This window comes from Biomphalaria glabrata, chromosome 8 (assembly GCF_947242115.1).
Source record: "Biomphalaria glabrata chromosome 8, xgBioGlab47.1, whole genome shotgun sequence".
Lineage (NCBI taxonomy): Eukaryota > Metazoa > Mollusca > Gastropoda > Planorbidae > Biomphalaria > Biomphalaria glabrata.
Window position 1 is genome coordinate 19650088 of NC_074718.1, and position 26260 is coordinate 19676347.

At 35.3% G+C, this 26260-nt stretch overlaps 1 protein-coding gene across 7 annotated transcripts in view; it reads right to left on the reverse strand.

Annotated features, from left to right (window-relative positions):
• LOC106050830 (inverted formin-2-like) overlaps positions 1-26260 on the reverse strand; it is a 127544-nt gene that overhangs the window by 24279 nt on the left and 77005 nt on the right. For all 7 annotated transcript variants that reach the window (XM_056037479.1, XM_056037483.1, XM_056037478.1 and 4 more), the window contains 3 exons: positions 14604-14708; positions 13125-13376; positions 968-1083 (listed from right to left, as the gene is read on the reverse strand). In XM_056037479.1, coding sequence (XP_055893454.1) covers positions 968-1083; positions 13125-13376; positions 14604-14708 — 473 coding nt within the window. The remainder of the gene's footprint in view (positions 1-967; positions 1084-13124; positions 13377-14603; positions 14709-26260) is intronic.

The window sequence follows — 26260 nt, forward strand, 5'->3', positions numbered from 1 at the left end:
GTTAGCACAAAGTGTAGAAGACAACCCTCGAAATAAAAAAGGATGACAAATGTATCTTTACCTACGTTATGGCCCCCCTCTCTAATGGCTAGCTAGGCCTACCATGAATCGTAACATTTGTGTGTTTATGAGTTGGGACTCTGAATAGACAATCTACCAGGAAAAGTGAACGGATATTTACTTGTTTGTGGAACATGATAGTAGGCCAACATATTTGTGTGGCTGTTTAAAAATACAACAACATATAAACGGCATTATGAAACAAATATGGCGACATTCTTGATTTGAGCCGCGAATGAAAGATTGTTAAACTAGGGGTACTAGATCAACGGGTTTCTATTACTAATCAAATAGTTTCAGGCTAATTTCATTTCGTTTTTTGTATCTTTTCGTGGCCCGCGACACGAGGGTTGGAAATTAAAATGGCCCGCCGGACAAGTAAGGTTGGGCATCACTGGTCTACACTAATGAATAATGGTGCAAAGTTTCAACTTACTCCGAGAATAAGGGAGAAATAATGTGCTTAAACCTTTTACCAGACAGACAGGCAGAGTGAGTTAATATAATCTTTGTAAAAACATTATCATCTTTCCAGAGAGTGTTTAACATTTCATGTGTTTGTTATAGTTTTCTAACTGCATGATACTAAAACTGTTTGTTATTGCTTTGTAACTAGATGACACTAAAACAGTTTGTTAACTAGATGTTACTAAAACTTTTTATTCGTTTGTTATAGTTCCCTGACTAGATGATATTTAAACTTTTAATTTTTTCTATAACTGTAGCTTACTAATTCTATAATACAGTGTACAGACGTGTACATCTGATTACCCATTGAACGTTTTGACAAAAGTTTTATGCTTTAAATACAGGAATGTTTTTTCTTTCATCATTTCATTGGAAAAGCAACAACTAATAAATCTACATTGTCTGCTATACAAAGCTGGCCAGGTACACAATACAGTACCTTGAACGTGTCCAATGCATCCATTGCCAGCTTGTAGCCATCGACAGAATACATACACAGAGCGGCTAGTAACTCAATCACTTGTTTCTTGACCATAGCATTGCTAGTGTCCATGGCTGACAACAAGAAATTAAAAAACATCTTTTTTAAAAAATATAAAAACAAAGCTTATATTAAGCGCAATTGTATCAATTAGTTTGTATCAGTCATGTACTTAAATGTGTAATATAGCTCGTCTAACAATAAAAAAGCATTTATAAAAATATATACAAAAAAGGGTGGAACGACTAAATTCAAAATCTTGGTTCAAGCCTTCTCAGGCCAACAGATTTATTGTTTCTATAGTCTTGTTCTATTTTTCATGTTGTGTTCACTAAGGCTCAAACGACGACCTTTAGGTCGTATATAGGTTTCAATATTTTCAGAAAGAATATTAGAAACTATGAACTACAAACTATCACCAACTACAACCCTATCTCCGTCAGAAACTGAACTACTAACTATCACCAACTACAAGCCTATCTCCGTCAGAAACTATGAACTACAAACTATCAACAACTACAACCCTATCTCGTCAGAAACTAGGAACTACAAACTATCACCAACTACAAGCCTATCTCCGCCAGAAACTATGAACTATGAACTACAAACTATCAACAACTTCAACCCTATCTCGTCAGAAACTATGAACTACAAACTATCACCAACTACAAGCCTATCTCCGTCAGAAAGTATGAACTACAAACTATCACCAACTACAAGCCTATCTCCGTCAGAAACTAGGAACTACAAACTATCAACAACTACAACCCTACCTCCGTCAGAAACTATGAACTACAAACTATCAACAACTACAACCCTATCTCGTCAGAAACTATGAACTACAAACTATCACCAACTACAAGCCTATCTCCGTCAGAAACTAGGAACTACAAACTATCAACAACTACAACCCTATCTCCGTCAGAAACTATGAACTACAAACTATCACCAACTACAAGCCTATCTCCGTCAGAAACTATGAACTACAAACTATCATCAACTACAACCCTATCTCGTCAGAAACTATGAACTACAAACTATCAACAACTACAAAACCTATCTCCGTCAGAAACTATGAACTACAAACTATCACCAACTACAACCCTATCTCTGTCAGAAACTAGGAACTACAAACTATCACCAACTACAACCCTATCTCGTCAGAAACTAGGAACTACAAACTATTAACAACTACAACCCTATCTCCGTCAGAAACTAGGAACTACAAACTATCAACAACTACAACCCTATCTCCGTCAGAAACTATGAACTACAAACTATCAACAACTACAACCCTATCTCGTCAGAAACTATGAACTACAAACTATCACCAACTACAAGCCTATCTCCGTCAGAAACTATGAACTACAAACTATCAACAACTACAACCCTATCTCGTCAGAAACTATGAACTACAAACTATCACCAACTACAAGCCTATCTCCGTCAGAAAGTATGAACTACAAACTATCACCAACTACAAGCCTATCTCCGTCAGAAACTAGGAACTACAAACTATCAACAACTACAACCCTATCTCGTCAGAAACTATGAACTACAAACTATCACCAACTACAAGCCTATCTCCGTCAGAAACTAGGAACTACAAACTATCAACAACTACAACCCTATCTCCGTCAGAAACTATGAACTACAAACTATCGCCAACTACAAGCCTATCTCCGTCAGAAACTATGAACTACAAACTATCACCAACTACAACCCTATCTCGTCAGAAACTATGAACTACAAACTATCAACAACTACAACCCTATCTCCATCAGAAACTATGAACTACAAACTATCACCAACTACAACCCTATCTCTGTCAGAAACTAGGAACTACAAACTACCACCAACTACAACCCTATCTCCGTCAGAAACTATAAACTACAAACTATCAACAACTACAACCCTATCTCCGTCAGAAACTATGAACTACAAACTATCACCAACTACAACCCTATCTCCGTCAGAAACTAGGAACTACAAACTATCAACAACTACAACCCTATCTCGTCAGAAACTAGGAACTGCAAACTATTAACAACTACAAACCTATCTCCGTCAGAAACTATGAACTACAAACTATCAACAACTACAACCCTATCTCGTCAGAAACTATGAACTACAAACTATCACCAACTACAAGCCTATCTCCGTCAGAAACTAGGAACTACAAACTATCAACAACTACAACCCTATCTCCGTCAGAAACTATGAACTACAAACTATTAACAACTACAACCCTATCTCCGTCAGAAACTATGAACTACAAACTATCAACAACTACAACCCTATCTCGTCAGAAACTATGAACTACAAACTATCACCAACTACAACCCTATCTTCGTCAGAAACTATGAACTACAAACTATCAACAACTACAACCCTATCTCGTCAGAAACTATGAACTACAAACTATCACCAACTACAAGCCTATCTGCGTCAGAAACTAGGAACTACAAACTATCAACAACTACAACCCTATCTAAGTCAGAAACTATGAACTACAAACTATTAACAACTACAACCCTATCTCCGTCAGAAACTAGGAACTACAAACTATCAACAACTACAACCCTATCTCCGTCAGAAACTATGAACTACAAACTATTAACAACTACAACCCTATCTCCGTCAGAAACTATGAACTACAAACTATCAACAACTACAACCCTATCTCGTCAGAAACTATGAACTACAAACTATCACCAACTACAAGCCTATCTCCGTCAGAAACTAGGAACTACAAACTATCAACAACTACAACCCTATCTCCGTCAGAAACTATGAACTACAAACTATTAACAACTACAACCCTATCTCCGTCAGAAACTATGAACTACAAACTATCAACAACTACAACCCTATCTCGTCAGAAACTATGAACTACAAACTATCACCAACTACAACCCTATCTTCGTCAGAAACTATGAACTACAAACTATCAACAACTACAACCCTATCTCGTCAGAAACTATGAACTACAAACTATCACCAACTACAAGCCTATCTGCGTCAGAAACTAGGAACTACAAACTATCAACAACTACAACCCTATCTAAGTCAGAAACTATGAACTACAAACTATTAACAACTACAACCCTATCTCCGTCAGAAACTAGGAACTACAAACTATCAACAACTACAACCCTATCTCCGTCAGAAACTATGAACTACAAACTATCAACAACTACAACCCTATCTAAGTCAGAAACTATGAACTACAAACTATCACCAACTACAACCCTATCTCCGTCAGAAACTATGAACTACAAACTATCAACAACTACAACCCTATCTCGTCAGAAACTATGAACTACAAACTATCACCAACTACAAGCCTATCTCCGTCAGAAACTATGAACTACAAACTATCAACAAATACAAGCCTATCTCCGTCAGAAACTATGAACTACAAACTATCACCAACTACAACCCTATCTCGTCAGAAACTAGGAACTACAAACTATCAACAACTACAAGCCTATCTCCGTCAGAAACTATGAACTACAAACTATCAACAAATACAAGCCTATCTCCGTCCATACCAAAAGAAGAGACATGCTCATGTCGAAGTGTTGCCTATACTGTTGTATTGTTAGTTCGATTAACGACTGGATATCACATGATACGGAGATTTATTAATGTTATTATTATTATTATATGTTAATATTCATATGTATTCAATGAACTGACAGTTATGAAGATCTAGTCAAATCGTAAATGTCACTTACAAATTTACAAAGAAAGCATCACGAAGGAAGAGATTAGAAACATGATTAATACAGCGATTGGACCCCACGATGACCTGCTAGCCATTGTCAAAATACGTAACTCAAACTCTATGGCCACATCACAAAGTCCTCAGGTCCAAAGACCGTCCTTCAGGGAACAGTACCAGGAATGGAGAAAGACAGATCTTGTGTGGTGCCCCAACGGTCTAAAGGATAAGTGAAGGTGAAGTGAAATGTGAAGCTATTGAATAATTATCTTGTTGATCGAATATGTTTTGTAAAGGGCCAATCTGTCATTCAATGCCTCACAAATGCAAGGTCTTTTTGTAAATACAAAATAATTTTCTCTTTGAGTGTACAATTAATAGTGAATAGCTGCAAAAATATTATATTTTTTAATGAAAAAACCGCTTGCATAGTTAATTTTAACAATTAGATATTTATTTTTCGCTTTCTGGAAAGAAAAAAAGTAGTGTTGCATCAGAACTTTGAAAGGTCTAAAGTATAGTGATGTCGGATTTTCAATATCTATTTAGTTTACGAGATCGAAACGGGACGGACGGACGTACAGACAGACCACATTAAACTATAAAACAACATCCTGTTTACATTTCTATGGCAACCTTGACACGTACAACAAGTGAAGAAATATAAAATATAAAGCAGCCCTTTGGTTCTCAATGATTAGCACAATCTCATTCCCTAGGAACTCCAAGTCTGAAAACATTGTTTCTACTCAAGTCATGGCCCGTTCTAGTCTGCTTTAGGCGAGTCTTTGCGGCCGTTTCTCCTCTATGCCTAGTAGTCTGAAACAATGACGGTTCCGTGCCATCATCATAAGATAGTTATTCCCACCCATAAGTGTCGCGACTTCTTTGATCATTTATTAAGAATATTTGTGTAGCTTTTGTGTTGCCTTCTTAAGAGCGTTTTCCAAATTCAGCTGAAAATTAAAAGTTGTTTAGAAAATTAGGTACGCGAACTACAGGACCAGACCTTCGTTGTTGACACCTTTTTGATTTAAACATGGATACTGTCCATTTTAAAGATATGTCAGTTTGGTAGGTGGTCTAACAATTCACTGGGTCTAAACGTTTCTCTACTTAGGCATTACGGGGAAAGAATTTCACTTTATTGAACCATTTCATAGGTCCAGAATGTCACGTCCAGGATTAGAACAGAGAAAGGGAAGAACTCAAAAATTGTAGACCGTCAGTGGTGTCGCAAGTTCTGACTTGGTGTCGCAAGTTCTGCCTTGGTGTCGCAAGTTCTGCCTTGGTGTAGCAAGTTCTGCCTTGGTGTCGCAAGTTCTGCCTTGGTGTAGCAAGCTGCTAAAGGGTCAACGGCTCCCGATTTTTCTCCAGGGTTGACTCCAGAAGTTTTTCCAATGTTTGGGTATAGCCACAAGGTAGCAGAAGTCCAAATAAAGAATTTACCTGACCATTAAAATAAATTGTGGAAAGGAAGGGGGTGGGTAACTCTGTGTTTCATTGGAGGCAACAAAACAACTTTGGATTGGTTTCTAGACACAAGGGATTCCAGTGCCTGTGTCCTCAACGTGGCGACTCGAAGGAACGTACGTAAGTGGAAACATAGGATAGGCTTTTTTAACTACTCATGAACGTATTACAATTGCTAGTCTAATGATCATCCATGAAGTTCTGTGTCTGTGTGTGCATAGTGTGCAGAGACGGCCTTAACTATTGCGGAGCCCTATGCGAAATGGATTGCGCGGGGCCCAGCCAGAGTAGGGATAAGGATAATAAGTGATAACTACGATTTTGCATTAGAAAAAAAACTCATCTTTGCGTTATAGTTTATTTAATGAAAGCTGAAAATGTCGTTTTTTTTAATCACGCGTAATGTTGGCATCTACCATAGTGAATGACACCCCAAATGACAACGTTTTCCATGTTTTAAGGAGATTTGTATGGGTTTTCAGGACGTTTTAATATATTTTGCAATTTTATACTGGTTTAATTTAATAATTTACACATAGAATTAGCGCGGTGCCAATGAAAGTGCGGGGCCCACTGCGGCCGCATAGGTTGCAATGGCCTAAGGCCAGCCCTGACAGTGTGTGTGTGTGTGTGCAGTAATCTGTCAAATATGAAATTAAGGACCTTTAGTTATCTTCGTAATTTATGCATGACAATCTTCAATTAATTAAATAACATTTTTTGATTGAGCACTGCGTAGCTCTGTCCCGTTCTATACCTAGATTTAGTCCTTCATTGTGTACTTAGATTAGCATTATTTGTTGAAGGTTTTCAAAGCTCTGAAAAGTCAATAGTATAAGTCACTTTGACATCCAATCTAAATCTAACGTTAGAAAAAACTTCCAAGCATGGTTTGGAGTTCACGTCTATTCACTAGTCAGTTCACTGCAATATGAAATGAACTTTCTCGAAAGAAAGACCTGGTACTTTACATCCATTTAGAGTACATTTTTATGGTGTCTAATTAATAAGAATTTCTTAGTGGAATATTTTTTTAAAAATTAACAGACTGCTCAAAGTTTGTGTGTTTGAATGTCTACACTTCTATTTATATCGAAATCGAAAAATGTTAAGGAATAAAAGTGATGAAGGTTAAATGTCAAATATCAAAAAAGAATCATTTGATTTTCTATCGCCAAAAGACCAGTCCGAGAGAAAATATGACCTATCCGTTGTATCACATAGAAAATAGCAGATTGATTTCTCCATACCGTAAGTTCTCCCTTCAACATCAAAATCACCATGTTGTTGAATTCTCAGCTCTCCAATGAAAAAAAAAATGTAATAGAAAATTGCAACCTCTTGTACAGAACCCCATGCAAAGCAAACTTTTAGGACATGATGAGGAAAAGTTATCTGTTTCATCCAAAAGGTAAAGTTTATATAATACAGACGTTACCATGGGCGTAGCCGGTGGGGGTTGAGGTTCAACCCCCCGCCAAATGAAATTCCCCCCTGTGGGGGGGGGGGGTCGGAATTTAGTAACTGATTTTTTTGCTTTGATTTTGTTTATTTTAGGTGAGATTTTAATACTAAACCATCACTTGCCCTAGCGCAGCCAAGGGGCTTTTAAGTTTAAAACCCCCTACCCGGGGGTTTTGCAGTTAAATCCCCTCTTCTATAAAACAAAACAAAAAAGAATGCAAACGACAATCCCCAAATTCTAAGAGCATAGCTAAGGAAGATTTAGATTTTATACCCCCCCCCCTCTTCAATATAAAAAAAAGCAAAGTACACACTCAAAATTCTATGAGAATAGCCAAAGGGGTTTTGAGTTTAAACCCCCGTCAGCGGGGTTTGAAGCTAAAAAAAATACCTCTTCAATATATAAAAAATGCAAATTACGCACTCAAAATGCTATGAGCGTTGCCAAAGGGGTTTTGAGTTCCAAAAGAATGAAGGGTCAGAATTTAAAAAAAGATTAATTATAAATATATATATATATGTCTTCAATTCAATTCAATATAGCATATATATTTATTTTTAGCGGAGGGGGGGGGAAATGCACCCCGAAAAAAATCCTAGCTACGCCGATGGACGTTACTTCCAAAAAAGAAAATGACATCCTAGCATCCTGACATCCTAGCATCCTGACATCCTAGCATCCTGACATCCTAGCATCCTGACATCCTAGCATCCTGACATCCTAGCATCCTGACATCCTAGCATCCTGACATCCTAGCATCCTGCATCTCGTGATTCTAGTCATGCATGTGTGTGTGTGTATATTAAAGAGGCGACTCTAGATGAGAACTGGAACTAGAACTAACCAAGCAAAGCTTTGTGAAGTTTGGGCTTAGTGACAGTGACTATTAAAAACAAGACAAGGGTTTGAATTATAACGAAAGTAAACACAGAAAATACTCTTCGCAGCTTGAGAGAGAAGTCGGATTTAGTTTCTGGTGTAGATATTTAGCTCAGAGGCATTCGACGGTTTGAAACGCTTTATCGACATTGTTCAGCGTCAAGTATTTTCTGCATTGTCGATCTTTCGCTTTGTTCTTAGATATGGTTCTTTGAGAGTTAGGGCGGTACCTCAGTGTAGACATGACACAGTGGGCAGGCGCCTAGCAACACACACCACGTGACAAGTCGTAGGTTTCATCAAGTCTACATTCTTTGCTCTTGGGAGAAACATTGCTGTACACATAACTCTTTCATACACATATTCACAAAGCTTTGCTTGTTTAGTTCTAGATGAACCTCTCATCTAGAGTCGCCTCTTTAATACACACACACACACACTTTTATGTTTTTCTTTACATTCGGTTATATCGCCCCAACATTTTCCCATATCATTTTTTTCCACCTGAATGTCTTTGATTCTAGACCGGAGCGGAAACCAAAGTTTTAAAGTCAAAGAAAAACATAAAAAAATACACTTTTTAAAAAGACTATTCCTTCTTTAGACAACTGTGACTATTGCATAAAATATTAAAACAAAAATATTGAACAAAAAAATTAGGTTCAAATTCAAATCATAGACATAAAAACACTAGATAGAATTGTAATTTTTAATGACAAGTTGTGTAACTTGAATTTTTTAAAAATTTATTGCTTATTCTTCATTATGGGAAAATGCTTCAATACTAAAGTGATAATAATAGTTTATAGTGTACTTATCTTATCTTATATAATACAGACCTTACTTTAAAAACGAAGATGATTATGTCTTATGCATCATGCATTTAGTCATGCAAATTAACCTTGGAAAAATCTAGTAAGATAGCATCTATTTGCTCACTATTATCTAAACTCTAAACCTTTTGAAAAATCATTAGTTAGTATTAGTTAGTATTAGTTTCACATGACCTATATTTCCTAAAGCCATGTTGGTATGGGGTGAGGACATTATGTTTGTCTAAGTGGTTTATGATGTTGCTACATATTATGTATTCTAGCATTTTACATGTGATGCTGGTTAGTGATACTGGTCTGTAGTTTCCTGGGTCAGATTTTTCTCCTTCTTTTTCAATTGGGGGGTTTGCGGGGGACATTAGCTTCTTTCCAGTCTCTTGGTACTCTGCCCTGGTTAAGAGATGCCTGAAAAAGTATTTTGAACACAGGTGCTAGCTCCTTGCTTAGTTCTTTGAGTAATCTAGCTGGAACACAATCAGATGCTTTATTCGGTTTGCTGTTTGCTAATAGTTTTTGGATCATCCAAGATTACAGATTGAAAGTGACAGAGAATGAGTGTGAACTAATAAAGTGGTGGCCAACTATGTTATTTTGTATTAATTAATAGTATAATTTCTTTTTAGGCAGTTAGAATGCTATGTTGTATCAAAATGCAAAAAGTTGATTATAATAAAAAATTATTGTGTTTGTATTTTTAAAGAATACATTTTCTTTGTAATATTAGAAATAATGTGCATAGTAGGAGTTATTTGTTACAGTTTATCTACTTTATCAAATATACTGTACACTTATATTATTCCTACCAGAAGATTATGTAATTTGTTGAATGATATTAAAAAGCTTCCAAATATAATATAATATAATTCTTAAGTTTATTTCATACTATTATTATTAATCTTTATTATATTTGAGGAAATGCATATATATATATATATTAATTTACTATGTGAAAAAGAAAGAGCTTTCATTTTATTCCTAAAAACGTATCGTGGCGTTGATCTATAAACCCATTTCCAAAACAATGTGGCTAAGTCAAGAACTAGACAACTCAGACTTTGACATAACGAGACACTTTAATGTGTATAATAAATAATGACGCGTAAACAATCAAATACTTTACAACTGGCAAAAGTCAATGTCTGAATCTCATTCTCGCCTTCATTCTCCTGGTCCTCTGTGTGTCCCACTGACTTGATCCAACCTTTTCGAAACATTCCATATAACCAGATAAACATAACACCGTTGACCTACATAGAGAATGTTTACAGTCCTTTTAAGAACACAGGTCTGTGTTACAAATAATGTGTTAGTGGCCCATAGGGCTACACTGACCAGCATCACATAAAACATATTTTGATGCGTTGCCTACAACTACAGTTATCCTGATGACTTTTATTAAAGTTATATTTTGTTGTTAATTCATCCCTGGCGTCTCTTTGAGTTATTGAAAGAAGTCTGTTAGGTGTCAAGTATAATCCAAGTAAGGAGTTCACAACAGTGGCTTCCAGATCAGCATTTCTCCATATATTTGCTTTGAAGGACGTGGTCAGCATTCTCTGGTAATGCTCCACAAGGGCAAGTTTAGCTTATCCCAACTTTCAGCTTCTATTGTGTCCGGTTCTGATTCAAAAACAGTATAAGTTGTTGTCAGGTAGATCTCAAGTCCGTATTATCATATAGAAAATGTTGAGTTGAAAAAAGACTTTTTTTTTTGCTGACAAAGAAATAAATGGAGTAGACTCTTGCTTTGTTTAGCATTGCTTTGACCCAGCTTTTCATTTCTGATACTTCTAAATGTCGGTTACTAGACTCCACTATCTCTGAAAACAAGTCATCCAATAATTGTGTGCTAGTAATTTTGTTATTATAATCTTATTTAGTAGCCTACTAGCCCAATTTTGCATTTCAAAAAATAAAACAGAAGTGTGATGTCATAGGCAAAATTCAAGTTAAAGCTGAATATTAAGGGATTTTTTTTCAGTAGAAGGACCAAATAAGCTAAAATGAAAACATTTTATAACAAAAGATAATCATTATGCCCGCTTGATATAGATTTAGTAGGCACGATTAGAGATATAATAATACAGAAAGAGTTCTATTAATTATGGTTATGGCTAAAAAAAAAACAACTATAAATACTTTTACTTTAACACTGCTCATAACTGCTGTATAACTCATACAAATTTATCTTTTCCCAAATGTTTCCCATAATAATTTGTTCTTTATCGTCCCGTCTATATATAGCCTATGTGTCTATGGTTCAAACTCTGCATACATAATACATGATATAATATTGGAATCTGTTTTTGAAACCACATATTAGCAATGAATTCATATGTGACTGGGATCTGAGTTTGTCAAAAGGGTTCAATACCCAGACGGGAATATCTAAGTGAAAAATGTCTTCAATTCTTTGGTTTAGGTCGTCATAGAATAGTTCGTAATAGACATTAAACAGCTGTGAGGGCGAGTTAATAATCATTCAAATTATCCATTGGATAAACTGACTTTTAGTGAAAAATTATTTTAATTCTATACAATTTTCTTCTTTCTTCGGACCCCTACGGTCGTATCGTGGACCCCTAGGTTTCCGCGGACCATAGTTTGAGAAGCACTGAGACAGGTGACACGCAGGAACTCGTGCATTTGGGTGTGAATGTTTCGTAAGGTGAGAGGTTGTGGCTTTGAGCTCAGAGCTTCTGATAGTTCGGCTGAAATTGTTGAAACCTGTCTTCTTCATTCACTTCGAATCCAAGGGCGGACTTGTCGGATCTTGTAATCGGATCTTGAAATCAAACTGTGTGTTACAAAACCTTTATTCAGTAACTACGGGCCCAGTCTGCGTAGGGCAATGGATAATAAGTGAAAATTAAGATTTTATATTAGAAAATATATTCGTCTTTGCAATGTATTCATTCTTTACATCGTCTCGACCACAGCTAATGGCGGCCAGGCCTTGTCATTTCATTTCCAGGAGGTGGTCCATACTGAAGGAGGCCATACACAGTTTTTATAAGTAGAAAATCATGATCAAATTAACTTTACGAGCCTTGCGTGTAGCGAAGTTAAACACTATATCATCTAATTCTGTTTCCTACATAGATCACGCCTACTAGCAAAAATTGCCAAATTGTTCATGCATTGTTGACCTTAACTAATTTAATGACACTCCAATAATAATTTTTTTCCCTATTTTTCAGGAGATTTGTATGCGTTTTCTGTAGAATTAAAAAATTTCGGGAGATTTCCATAAGATTCTAGAAAATCAGGAGGCCGTGGGAGCCATGTTACAAGTTATAATGGTTTAATTTAATAATTTACCCCTAGAATTAGCGCGGGGCCTATGAAAAAACGAGGATTACTGCGGTCGCATAGGTTGCAGTGGCCTAAGACCGGCTCTGCATCTATCTATCTATCTATCTATCTATCTATCTATCTATCTATCTATCTATAAAATAAAACAAGATAAACAGAACTTTCAAGACTAGTTCTCAGGACTACTTAAGAAATGAGATTTTTACATTAGTTCATCATGCATGAAAGAAAAGTTCGAGTGGAACTAAATGTAGAATATCTGCAGAAGGAAGGGGCCGCCAACATATGACAGGTGAAGGTTTTGGTTTTACAATTAAAAGGGTAGAAGGACAACAGAAAACCTAAGCCCTCATCTGAACGAGACCATCAGTATAGGGCTCAATTGCAAATCAATCATTTTCTTTTTTTAATGAACTGTCTTACCTTTAATTAGCCTTCTCGTATATTCCGATTTGTGAACCAATACAGACAAGCCAATCTTAGAGTTCAGCACAGACTTAATACATTCCACACACTCCACTAAAATCAAAGCATCTGAGAGGGCGGTCACTCTCTTACTAGCGAAGGTATCCACACAATCCAGTAGTCGCTCTAAGCCTTCATGATCTAGGAAACCTTGAAGCCATTCTTGCTTAGAATTTCGAAGTTTCTTTTTAACACTGCTAAATGTATGAACTGTGAGGACAATGTTAAATGTAAAGATAAACAATAGATCTAGCATAGAGTAGGCTACACAGAACATAATCAATCACATTGGTCTACTTTGATACTATTTAGAATTATATGTAGCCTCGGGAAATACTGCATTCCTCATTAATATTCGGACTCTAAGACAAGCCCTATTATTATTAGAATTATATGTAATTCTTTATCAAATTATCCAAAATACTATTTAGGTGCTTCTCTATCTATCTATCTATCTATCTATCTATCTATCTATCTATCTATCTATCTATCTATCTATCTATCTATCTATCTATCTATCTATCTATCTATCTATATGTATGTCTATTTGTCTGTTGGTTGAAAGAGAGAGCGAGAGAGATGGAGAGAGAGAGAGATGGAGAATTATGTTTGTTATTGAAATAAGCGTAACCTAATATATCTTCTTAGAATAAGAAAATACGAGATCACTTTATGCATAAAAACATAAACTATAGTTGCAGTTAGCCTTAACAAAGTTCAACTAAACAGTCACGTACGTAGTATAAGCAAAGAACCAATGCGTTGGAATAGCCAACAAAAATAAGCAATAATCTAACCTGTTGGAATAGCCAACAAAAATAAGCAATAATCTAACCTGTTTGAATAGCCAACAAAAATAAGCAATAATCTAACCTGTTGGAATAGCCAACAAAAATAAGCAATAATCTAACCTGTTGGAATAGCCAACAAAAATAAGCAATAATCTAACCTGTTGGAATAGCCAACGAAAATAAGCAATAATCTAACCTGTTTGAATAGCCAACAAAAATAAGCAATAATCTAACCTGTTGGAATAGCCAACAAAAATAAGCAATAATCTAACCTGTTGGAATAGCCAACAAAAATAAGCAATAATCTAACCTGTTGGAATAGCCAACAAAAATAAGCAATAATCTAACCTGTTGGAATAGCCAACAAAATAAGCAATAATCTAACCTGTTGGAATAGCCAACAAAAATAAGCAATAATCTAACCTGTTGGAATAGCCAACAAAAATAAGCAATAATCTAACCTGTTGGAATAGCCAACAAAATAAGCAATAATCTAACCTGTTGGAATAGCCAACAAAATCAGCAATAATCTAACCTGTTGGAATAGCCAACAAAATCAGCAATAATCTAACCTGTTGGAATAGCCAACAAAATAAGCAATAATCTAACCTGTTGGAATAGCCAACAAAATAAGCAATAATCTAACCTGTTGGAATAGCCAAAACTGAAACCACGAAGTCAGGATCACTTTGTTCAAGATCCATGTTATGAAGACTAGAGCTGATTTTACCTTTCAAGAGGTTTAGTAGACCTAGAAATAAAGGGAAGAGACATTTGAAATATTTTATGTCTGTCTACATTGGACCTAGAAATAAAGGGAAGAGACATTTGAAATATTTTATGTTTGTCAACATTGGACCTAGAAATAAAGGGAAGAGACATTTGAAATATTTTATGTTTGTCAACATTGGACCTAGAAATAAAGGAAAGAGACAATTGAAATATTTTATGTCTGTCTACATTATTCCGCAAACGGTAAATGTGTAAAAATGTTAGCTAGAAGTGGTAGAGGAAATGTGGGATGAATGAAACAATGCAGCAAACAACAAGCAAAGTTTGGCCTATGTATGTGGACATCTTTTTTTTTTTTGTTCAGGCGAGAATGCAGCATTCAGCAGGTGGAAAAGATCAATAGCTAAATATGGCTTTCTCTAAATTAAGAATTATTTTAATTCTGGTTCTATTTAATAGTCTAGTCTCAATGAAAGATATGACTTATTGTGTTTTTTAATTAAACTAGTCTCTTCAGAGATCAATTTAATGTCCATGTCTCAAGTACCATGACAGACTGGAACTGATTGACTTTCAAAATCTCTGCTTGACAAATTTTGAGTTATGCAGACAAATTATTTACCAACATACTGTGATGCCTGCAGAAGCTTAACCAAATAACAAAAACAACAATATTACAAAAAGAGATTGTGTTATCACAAACTCAGATGTCACCCTCATAGGATCCGCCTGTTATCACAAACTCAGATGCCACCCTCATAGGATCCGCCTATGTGCAAGGAATATTTAAGGCATGATTTTTTTTAAATGTCCAAAGTAGGTGGAAGAAGAAGAAGGTAGATTGATGAATACATAAATTAGAATCAAATAAATTAATAACTCCATAGTGTCATTATCGTAACTCTTACACATTTAAAGTTAAAACTTAGACTCATAAATGCGCGTTCAACAATCAATTTACATCAATCATTAGTCATCAATATGTTTGTTTCAATAACAAAAAAATATTATCGATAATAACATTTTTCGACGTTTTGGCAAACTATCAAATGTAACTATGTCAAATTAGGGATTTCTAACAGTCATGTAACTATGTCAAATTAGAAATTTCTAACAGTCATGTAACTATGTCAAATTAGGGATTTCTAACAGTCATGTAACTATGTCAAATTAGGGATTTCTAACAGTCATGTAACTATGTCAAATTAGGGATTTCTAACAGTCATGTAACTATGTCAAATTAGGGATTTCTAACAGTCATGTAACTATGTCAAATTAGGGATTTCTAACAGTCATGTAACTATGTCAAATTAGAGATTTCTAACAGTCATGTAACTATGTCAAATTAGGGATTTCTAACAGTCATGTAACTATGTCAAATTAGAGATTTCTAACAGTCATGTAACTATGTCAAATTAGGGATTTCTAACAGTCATGTAACTATGTCAAATTAGGGATTTCTAACAGTCATGTAACTATGTCAAATTAGGGATTTCTAACAGTCATGTAACTATGTCAAATTAGGGATTTCTAACAGTCATGTAACTATGTCAAATTAGGGATTTCTAACAGTCATGTAACTATGTCAAATTAGGGATTTCTAACAGTCATGTAACTATGTCAAATTAGGGATTTCTAACAGTCATGTAACTATGTCAAATTAGGGATTTCTAACAGTCATGTAACTATGTCAAATTAGAGATTTCTAACAGTCATGTAACTATGTCAAATTAGGGATTTCTAACAGTAATGTAACTATGTCAAATTAGGGATTTCTAACAGTCATGTAACTATGTCAAATTAGGGATTTCTAACAGTCATGTAACTATGTCAAATTAGGGATTTCTAACAGTCATGTAACTATGTCAAATTAGGGATTTCTAACAGTCATGTAACTATGTCAAATTAGGGATTTCTAACAGTCATGTAACTATGTCAAATTAGGGATTTCTAACAGTCATGTAACTATGTCAAATTAGGGATTTCTAACAGTCATGTAACTATGTCAAATTAGGGATTTCTAACAGTCACGTAACTATGTCAAATTAGGGATTTCTAACAGTCACGTAACTATGTCAAATTAGGGATTTCTAACAGTCATGTAACTATGTCAAATTAGGGATTTCTAACAGTCATGTAACTATGTCAAATTAGGGATTTCTAACAGTCATGTAACTATGTCAAATTAGGGATTTCTAACAGTCATGTAACTATGTCAAATTAGGGATTTCTAACAGTCATGTAACTATGTCAAATTAGGGATTTCTAACAGTCATGTAACTATGTCAAATTAGGGATTTCTAACAGTCATGTAACTATGTCAAATTAGGGATTTCTAACAGTCATGTAACTATGTCAAATTAGGGATTTCTAACAGTCATGTAACTATGTCAAATTAGGGATTTCTAACAGTCATGTAACTATGTCAAATTAGGGATTTCTAACAGTCATGTAACTATGTCAAATTAGGGATTTCTAACAGTCATGTAACTATGTCAAATTAGGGATTTCTAACAGTCATGTAACTATGTCAAATTAGGGATTTCTAACAGTCATGTAACTATGTCAAATTAGGGATTTCTAACAGTCATGTAACTATGTCAAATTAGGGATTTCTAACAGTCCTGTAACTATGTCAAATTAGGGATTTCTAACAGTCATGTAACTATGTCAAATTAGGGATTTCTAACAGTCATGTAACTATGTCAAATTAGGGATTTCTAACAGTCATGTAACTATGTCAAATTAGGGATTTCTAACAGTCATGTAACTATGTCAAATTAGGGATTTCTAACAGTCATGTAACTATGTCAAATTAGGGATTTCTAACAGTCATGTAACTATGTCAAATTAGGGATTTCTAACAGTCATGTAACTATGTCAAATTAGGGATTTCTAACAGTCATGTAACTATGTCAAATTAGGGATTTCTAACAGTCATGTAACTATGTCAAATTAGGGATTTCTAACAGTCATGTAACTATGTCAAATTAGGGATTTCTAACAGTCATGTAACTATGTCAAATTAGGGATTTCTAACAGTCATGTAACTATGTCAAATTAGGGATTTCTAACAGTCATGTAACTATGTCAAATTAGGGATTTCTAACAGTCATGTAACTATGACAAATTAGGGATTTCTAACAGTCATGTAACTATGACAAATTAGGGATTTCTAACAGTCATGTAACTATGTCAAATTAGGGATTTCTAACAGTCATGTAACTATGTCAAATTAGGGATTTCTAACAGTCATGTAACTATGTCAAATTAGGGATTTCTAACAGTCATGTAACTATGTCAAATTAGGGATTTCTAACAGTCATGTAACTATGTCAAATTAGGGATTTCTAACAGTCATGTAACTATGTCAAATTAGGGATTTCTAACAGTCATGTAACTATGTCAAATTAGGGATTTCTAACAGTCATGTAACTATGTCAAATTAGGGATTTCTAACAGTCATGTAACTATGTCAAATTAGGGATTTCTAACAGTCATGTAACTATGTCAAATTAGGGATTTCTAACAGTCATGTAACTATGTCAAATTAGGGATTTCTAACAGTCATGTAACTATGTGAATTAGGGATTGCTAACAGTCATGTAACTATGTCAAATTAGGGATTTCTAACAGTCATGTAACTATGTCAAATTAGGGATTTCTAACAGTCATGTAACTATGTCAAATTAGGGATTTCTAACAGTCATGTAACTATGTCAAATTAGGGATTTCTAACAGTCATGTAACTATGTCAAATTAGGGATTTCTAACAGTCATGTAACTATGTCAAATTAGGGATTTCTAACAGTCATGTAACTATGTCAAATTAGGGATTTCTAACAGTCATGTAACTATGTCAAATTAGGGATTTCTAACAGTCATGTAACTATGTCAAATTAGGGATTTCTAACAGTCATGTAACTATGTCAAATTAGGGATTTCTAACAGTCATGTAACTATGTCAAATTAGGGATTTCTAACAGTCATGTAACTATGTCAAATTAGGGATTTCTAACAGTCATGTAACGCGTATATGATTTTTAAACTAAAATAATAAAATAACCTATTATCAATAATGAGATTTTTAGACGTCTTGGCAAGAAACTTTAATGTAAATATGTCAAATAAGCGGTTTCCAACAATCTGTCAACAAAGTTTAAAAAAAAACAAAAAACAAAAAAACTATTATCAATATTAAATATTTTGGACGTTTTGGAAAAAATTAATTGTAAATATGTCAAGCGATTTCTAACAGTCAATTAAAGCTTTGTTTTTATAATTTGAAAAAAAAATTAAATAACCTATTATGGATGAGATTTTTAGAAGTCTTGGCAGAATTAAATTTAAAATATGTCAACGAAGCGATATCTAACAATCAATTAAAAATAATAATCCAAAAATGCGTATTATTGATTTATAGATTTTCCCGACCTTTTGACATTTGCATGTTACTAAAAAATAATTTTAAAAAATCTGAAACAACCTACAAAGATATTAAAATTTAATTTTCGCGATGTTTTGGAAAGAAAATTAAAGATGACAGGCAGACTGACTACAAAAAAAAAAAGAAGCGGTTTTTCCCTTAACGGGTGCGCTAAAAATGTCTTTTTAATGTGAGAAAGTTGACGAGGTTCGACAAACATTAGCGCACGAGATATTGGTGCACAGAGTTCTTATAGCCTTTCGTTTAAAGAATTCAATCCATATGACTTTCCACTTCGTCACACAACCTTTGTTAGACTAAAACATGTCTTTTAAAACACGAGAGAGTGAACGAGAGTTAACAGGCATTGGCGCAGGATTTCCTATAGCCTTTGTGCCAACGTAATATACATACATATATATATATCTATATCTATCTATCTATCTATCTATCTATCTATCTATCTATCTATCTATCTATCTATCTATCTATCTATCTATCGCTCTCTCTCTCTCTCTCTCTCTCTCTCTCTATATATATATATATATATATATATATATATATATATATATATATATATATATATATATATATATATATCCTTCTGTCTTGGAAGACAGAGGGTCTGCCCAAATGAGTCACTGGTTTTGGTTTCGTCTAGAGACGGGACAGAATCTGGTGTGACTAAACAAAAACATCCGGAAAAATTCTGGAGCGGCAGAGTTTGACACAGTTCGTACATGTATAAACATCTGTTTTAGGGCTAGCTGATAGGGCAGCGTTCTTTTTTTTTTCTCTTGACTCAGGCCGCTTGTATATATTCAGAATAATCTTATACCGACGATTAAATTTTTGGGATGGTCTATCATGAAAATTAGATGTACCATAGAGATTTTTATACAATCCTTTGGAATTAAGAAGTTGTTTTTCTTAAAAATCCGGAACATAATATCAACGATAATGAGATTTTTTAGATGTTTAATCAAAAAAATTAATGTAGTATAAACTAGAAATGCGATTAAAACAATCATATAGAGTTTTTAAATAATTTCTTAAAATATCCGGAACAACCGATTTTCAATAAATTAATTGCTATATTAGAAGAGCGATTTGAAATAGCCATTTGGCGTTATTCGAAAATTTGATTAAAAAATCAGAATAATCTTTCTTTGTTAATTAAATTTAGCGACGAATGGTAAGAAAATGAAAGTAATATAGGACATCAATGGCGTCACTAAGGGGGTGCGGGCCGCAGCGGGTGACACCCGACTGCTTGACATCACAATGTTTCTTGCAAAAAAAAATGTGGCATAACGAAGAAAATTGAAGATGGGACTTCATTAAATAAAGGAAATTGTCTTGATATTTGTGACAACATAGATCCCTGAAGTTATCAGATATTTTAACATAAGCAATGGCATCGTTTACATGACAGAAATGTTTTAGGATTTTTCTCTTCAAAGAGAACCAAAGCTGATGGTAACGATTCTGATAACTTAAAATGCCTTGAAATGCCTGGAAAGGGATGTACCTGACTTATTGATGTGTTGAGCTCATGGATAGGATAATGCAGCTAATCCTATGCGAAGTGAATAGGATAATGCAGCTAACCCTATGCAAAGTGAATAGGATAATGCAGCTAACCCTATGTAAAGTAAATAGGATAATGCAGCTAACCCTAGGTGAAGTAAATAGGATAATGCAGCTAACCCTATGTGAAGTAAATAGGATAATGCAGCTAACCCTAAGCGAAGTGAATAGGATAATGCAGCTAACCCTATGTGAAGTGAATAGGATAATGCAGCTAACACTATGTGAAGTGAATAGGATAATACAGCTAACCCTATGCGAAGTGAATAGGATAATGCAGCTAACCCTAGGTGAAGTGAATAGGATAATGCAGCTAACCATATGCGAAGTAAATAGGATAATGCAGCTAACCCTATGCAAAGTGAATAGGATAATGCAGCTAACCCTATGCAAAGTGAATAGGATAATGCAGCTAACCCTATGCAAAGTGAATAGGATAATGCAGCTAACCCTATGTAAAGTAAATGGGATAATGCAGCTAACCCTATGCAAAGTGAATAGGATAATGCAGCTAACCCTATGTAAAGTAAATAGGATAATGCAGCTAACCCTAGGTGAAGTAAATAGGATAATGCAGCTAACCATATGCAAAGTGAATAGGATAATGCAGCTAACCCTATGCAAAGTGAATAGGATAATGCAGCTAACCCTATGTGAAGTGAATAGGATAATGCAGCTAACCCTATACGAAGTAAATAGGATAATGCAGCTAACCCTAGGCGAAGTGAATAGGATAATGCAGCTAACCCTAGGCGAAATGAATAGGATAATGCAGCTAACCCTATGCGAAAAGAATAAGATAATACAGCTAACCCTAGGCGACGTGAATAGAATAATGCAGCTAACCCTAGAAGAAGTGAATAGGATAATGCAGCTAACCCTATGCAAAGTGAATAGGATAATGCAGCTAACCCTAGGCGAAGTGAATAGGATAATGCAGCTCACCATATGCGAAGTAAATAGGATAATGCAGCTAACCCTATGTGAAGTGAATAGGATAATGCAGCTAACACTATGTGAAGTGAATAGGATAATGCAGCTAACCCTATGTGAAGTAAATAGGATAATGCAGCTAACACTATGTGAAGTGAATAGGATAATGCAGCTAACCCTATGTGAAGTGAATAAGATAACGCAGCTAACCCTATGTGAAGTAAATAGGATAATGCAGCTAACCCTATGTGAAGTAAATAGGATAATGCAGCTAACCCTATGTGAAGTAAATAAGATAATGCAGCTAACCCTATGTGAAGTAAATAGGATAATGCAGCTAACCCTATGCGAAGTAAATAGGATAATGCAGCTAACCCTATGCGAAGTAAATAGGATAATGCAGCTAACCACATGTGAAGTGAATAGGATAATGCAGCTAACCCTATGTGAATTAAATAGAATAATGTAGCTAACCCTATGTGAATTGAATAGAATAATGTAGCTAACCCTAGGTGAAGTAAATAAAATAATGCAGCTAACCCTATGTGAAGTGAATAGGATAATGCAGCTTACCCTATGTGAAGTGAATAGGATAATGCAGCTAACCACATGTGAAGTGAATAGGATAATGAAGCTAACACTATGTGAAGTGAATAGGATAATGCAGCTAACCCTATGTGAATTGAATAGAATAATGTAGCTAACCCTATGTGAAGTAAATAAAATAATGCAGCTAACCATAGGCGAAGTGAAAAGGATAATGCAGCTAACCCTAGGTGAAGTAAATAGGATAATGCAGCTAACCCTAAGCGAAGTGAATAGGATAATGCAGCTAACCCTATACGAAGTAAATAGGATAATGCAGCTAACCCTAGGCGAAGTGAATAGGATAATGCAGCTAACCCTAGGCGAAATGAATAGGATAATGCAGCTAACCCTATGCGAAAAGAATAAGATAATACAGCTAACCCTAGGCGAAGTGAATAGGATAATGCAGCTAACCCTAGAAGAAGTGAATAGGATAATGCAGCTAACCCTATGCGTAGTGAATAAGATAATGCAGCTAACCCTAGGCGAAGTGAATAGGATAATACAGCTAACCCTATACGAAGTGAATAGGTTAATGCAGCTCTATGTGAAGTGAATAGGATAATGCAGCTAAACCTAGGCGAAGTGAATAGGATAATGCAGCTAAACCTAGGTGAAGTGAATAGAATAATGCAGCTAACCCTATGTGAAGTGAATAGGATAATGCAGCTTACCCTATGTGAAGTGAATAGGATAATGAAGCTAACACTATGTGAAGTGAATAGGATAATGCAGCTAACCCTATGCGAAGTGAATAGGATAATGCAGCTAACCCTAGGGGAAGTGAATAGGATAATGCAGCTAACCCTAGGTGAATTGAATAGGATAATGCAGCTAACCCTATGCAAAGTGAATAGGATAATGCAGATAACCCTATGCGAAGTGAAAAGGATAATGCAGCTAATCCTATGTGAAGTGAATAGGATAATGCAGCTAACCCTAGGCGAAGTGAATAGGATAATGCAGCTAACCATATGCAAAGTGAATAGGATAATGCAGCTAACCCTATGTGAAGTAAATAGGATAATGCAGCTAACCCTATGTGAAGTGAATAAGATAATGCAGCTAACCCTATGTGAAGTAAATAGGATAATGCAGCTAACCCTATGTGAAGTAAATAGGATAATGCAGCTTACCCTATGTGAAGTGAATAGGATAATGCAGCTAACCCTATGCAAAGTGAATAGGATAATGCAGATAACCCTATGCGAAGTGAAAAGGATAATGCAGCTAATCCTATATGAAGTGAATAGGATAATGCAGCTAACCCTAGGCGAAGTGAATAGGATAATGCAGCTAACCATATGCAAAGTGAATAGGATAATGCAGCTAACCCTATGTGAAGTAAATAGGATAATGCAGCTAACCCTATGTGAAGTGAATAAGATAATGCAGCTAACCCTATGTGAAGTAAATAGGATAATGCAGCTAACCCTATGTGAAGTAAATAGGATAATGCAGCTTACCCTATGTGAAGTGAATAGGATAATGCAGCTAACCCTATGCAAAGTGAATAGGATAATGCAGATAACCCTATGCGAAGTGAAAAGGATAATGCAGCTAATCCTATATGAAGTGAATAGGATAATGCAGCTAACCCTAGGCGAAGTGAAAAGGATAATGCAGCTAACCATATGCAAAGTGAATAGGATAATGCAGCTAACCCTAGGTGAAGTGAATAGGATAATGCAGCTAACCCTTGTCGAAGTGAATAGGAAAATGCAGCTAACCATATGCGAAGTGAATAGGATAATGCAGCTAACCCTATGTGAAGTGAATAAGATAATGCAGCTAACCCTATGTGAAGTAAATAGGATAATGCAGCTAACCCTATGCGAAGTAAATAGGATAATGCAGCTAACCCTATGTGAAGTAAATAGGATAATGCAGCTAACCCTAGGTGAAGTGAATAAGATAATGCAGCTAACCCTATGTGAAGTAAATAGGATAATGCAGCTAACCCTATGCGAAGTAAATAGGATAATGCAGCTAACCATATGTGAAGTGAATAGGATAATGCAGCTAACCCTATGTGAATTGAATAGAATAATGCAGCTAACCCTATGTGAATTGAATAGAATAATGCAGCTAACCCTATGTGAAGTAATAAGATAATGCAGCTAACCATAGGCGAAGTGAAAAGGATAATGCAGCTAACCCTATGCGAAGTAAATAGGATAATGCAGCTAACCCTAGGCGAAGTGAATAGGATAATGCAGCTAACCCTAGGCGAAGTGAATAGGATAAGGCAGCTAACCCTATGCGAAAAGAATAAGATAATACAGCTAACCCTAGGCGAAGTGAATAGGATAATGCAGCTAACCCTATACGAAGTGAATAGGAAAATGCAGCTAACCCTATGCGTAGTGAATAAGATAATGCAGCTAACCCTAGGCGAAGTGAATAGGATAATGCAGCTAACCATATGTGAAGTGAATAGGATAATGCAGCTCTATGTGAAGTGAATAGGATAATGCAGCTAACCCTAGGCGAAGTGAATAGGATAATGCAGCTAACCCTATGTGAAGTGAATAGGATAAAGCAGCTAACCCTATGTGAAGTGAATAGGATAATGCAGCTAACCCTATGCGTAGTGAATAAGATAATGCAGCTAACCCTATGTGAAGTGAATAGGATAATAATAATAATAATAATAATAATAATAATAATCTTTATTGTCCGTATGGAAATTTGTCTTAGAATGTGTGCATTACCCCACACAAAAACATTATAACTATAAGAAACCAATGTGTACATTCACACCAGACTCACTCATAATTTACATGTGACAAAGTTTATACCAGATAGTTTTTATTTAATGATTTGATTGCTAGGGGAACAAAAGAGTGTTTGTGTCTGTTTGTCTTTGCTATCGGTGTCTTGTATCTTTTTTTGTGATGGTAAAATCACAAAATCCTGACACAAAGGGTGATTCTTTATTTCGAGGATCTTGTTAGCTTTTTTATAGATGTTTGTCTCAAACAACTGCCCAAATGGGTTTTGTTTTTTGCCAATGATTTTACCAGCAGCATTTAGGATTCTATAAAGTTTATTCTTATTTCTAATGCTCAGATTGCCATACCAGGCAGTGATATTGAAACTTTAAATATTGCAGATGTGAGCGTGATAAAACATATCCAAGGCCTTTTCGCTAACATTAAACGAGGACAGTTTTCTTAGTAATCGTAATCTTTGCTGCCCTTTTTTGCTGATATAGTCAGTATTTGCAGTAATGCAGCTAACCCTAGGCTAAATGAATAGGATAATGCAGCTAACCCTATGCGTAGTGAATAAGATAATGCAGCTAACCCTAAGCGAAGTGAATAGGATAATGCAGCTAACCATATGCGAAGTGAATAGGATAATGCAGCTCTATGTGAAGTGAATAGGATAATGCAGCTAACCCTAAGCGAAGTGAATAGGATAATGCAGCTAACCCTATGTGAAGTGAATAGGATAATGTAGCTAACCCTATGTGAAGTAAATAGGATAATGCAGCTAACCCTATGCGTAGTGAATAAGATAATGCAGCTAACCCTAAGCGAAGTGAATAGGATAATGCAGCTAACCATATGCGAAGTGAATAGGATAATGCAGCTCTATGTGAAGTGAATAGGATAATGCAGCTAACCCTAAGCGAAGTGAATAGGATAATGCAGCTAACCCTATGTGAAGTGAATAGGATAATGTAGCTAACCCTATGTGAAGTAAATAGGATAATGCAGCTAACACTATGTGAAGTGAATAGGATAATGCAGCTAACCCTAGGTGAAGTGAATAGGATAATGCAGCTAACCCTATGCAAAGTAAATAGGATAATGCAGCTAACCATATGTGAAGTGAATAGGATAATGCAGCTAACCATATGCAAAGTGAATAGGATAATGCAGCTAACCCTATGTGAAATGAATAGGATAATGCAGCTAACCCTAGACGAAGTGAATAGGATAATGCAGCTAACCCTAGGTGAAGTGAATAGGATAATGCAGCTAACCCTATGTGAAATAAATAGGATAATGCAGCTAACCCTATGT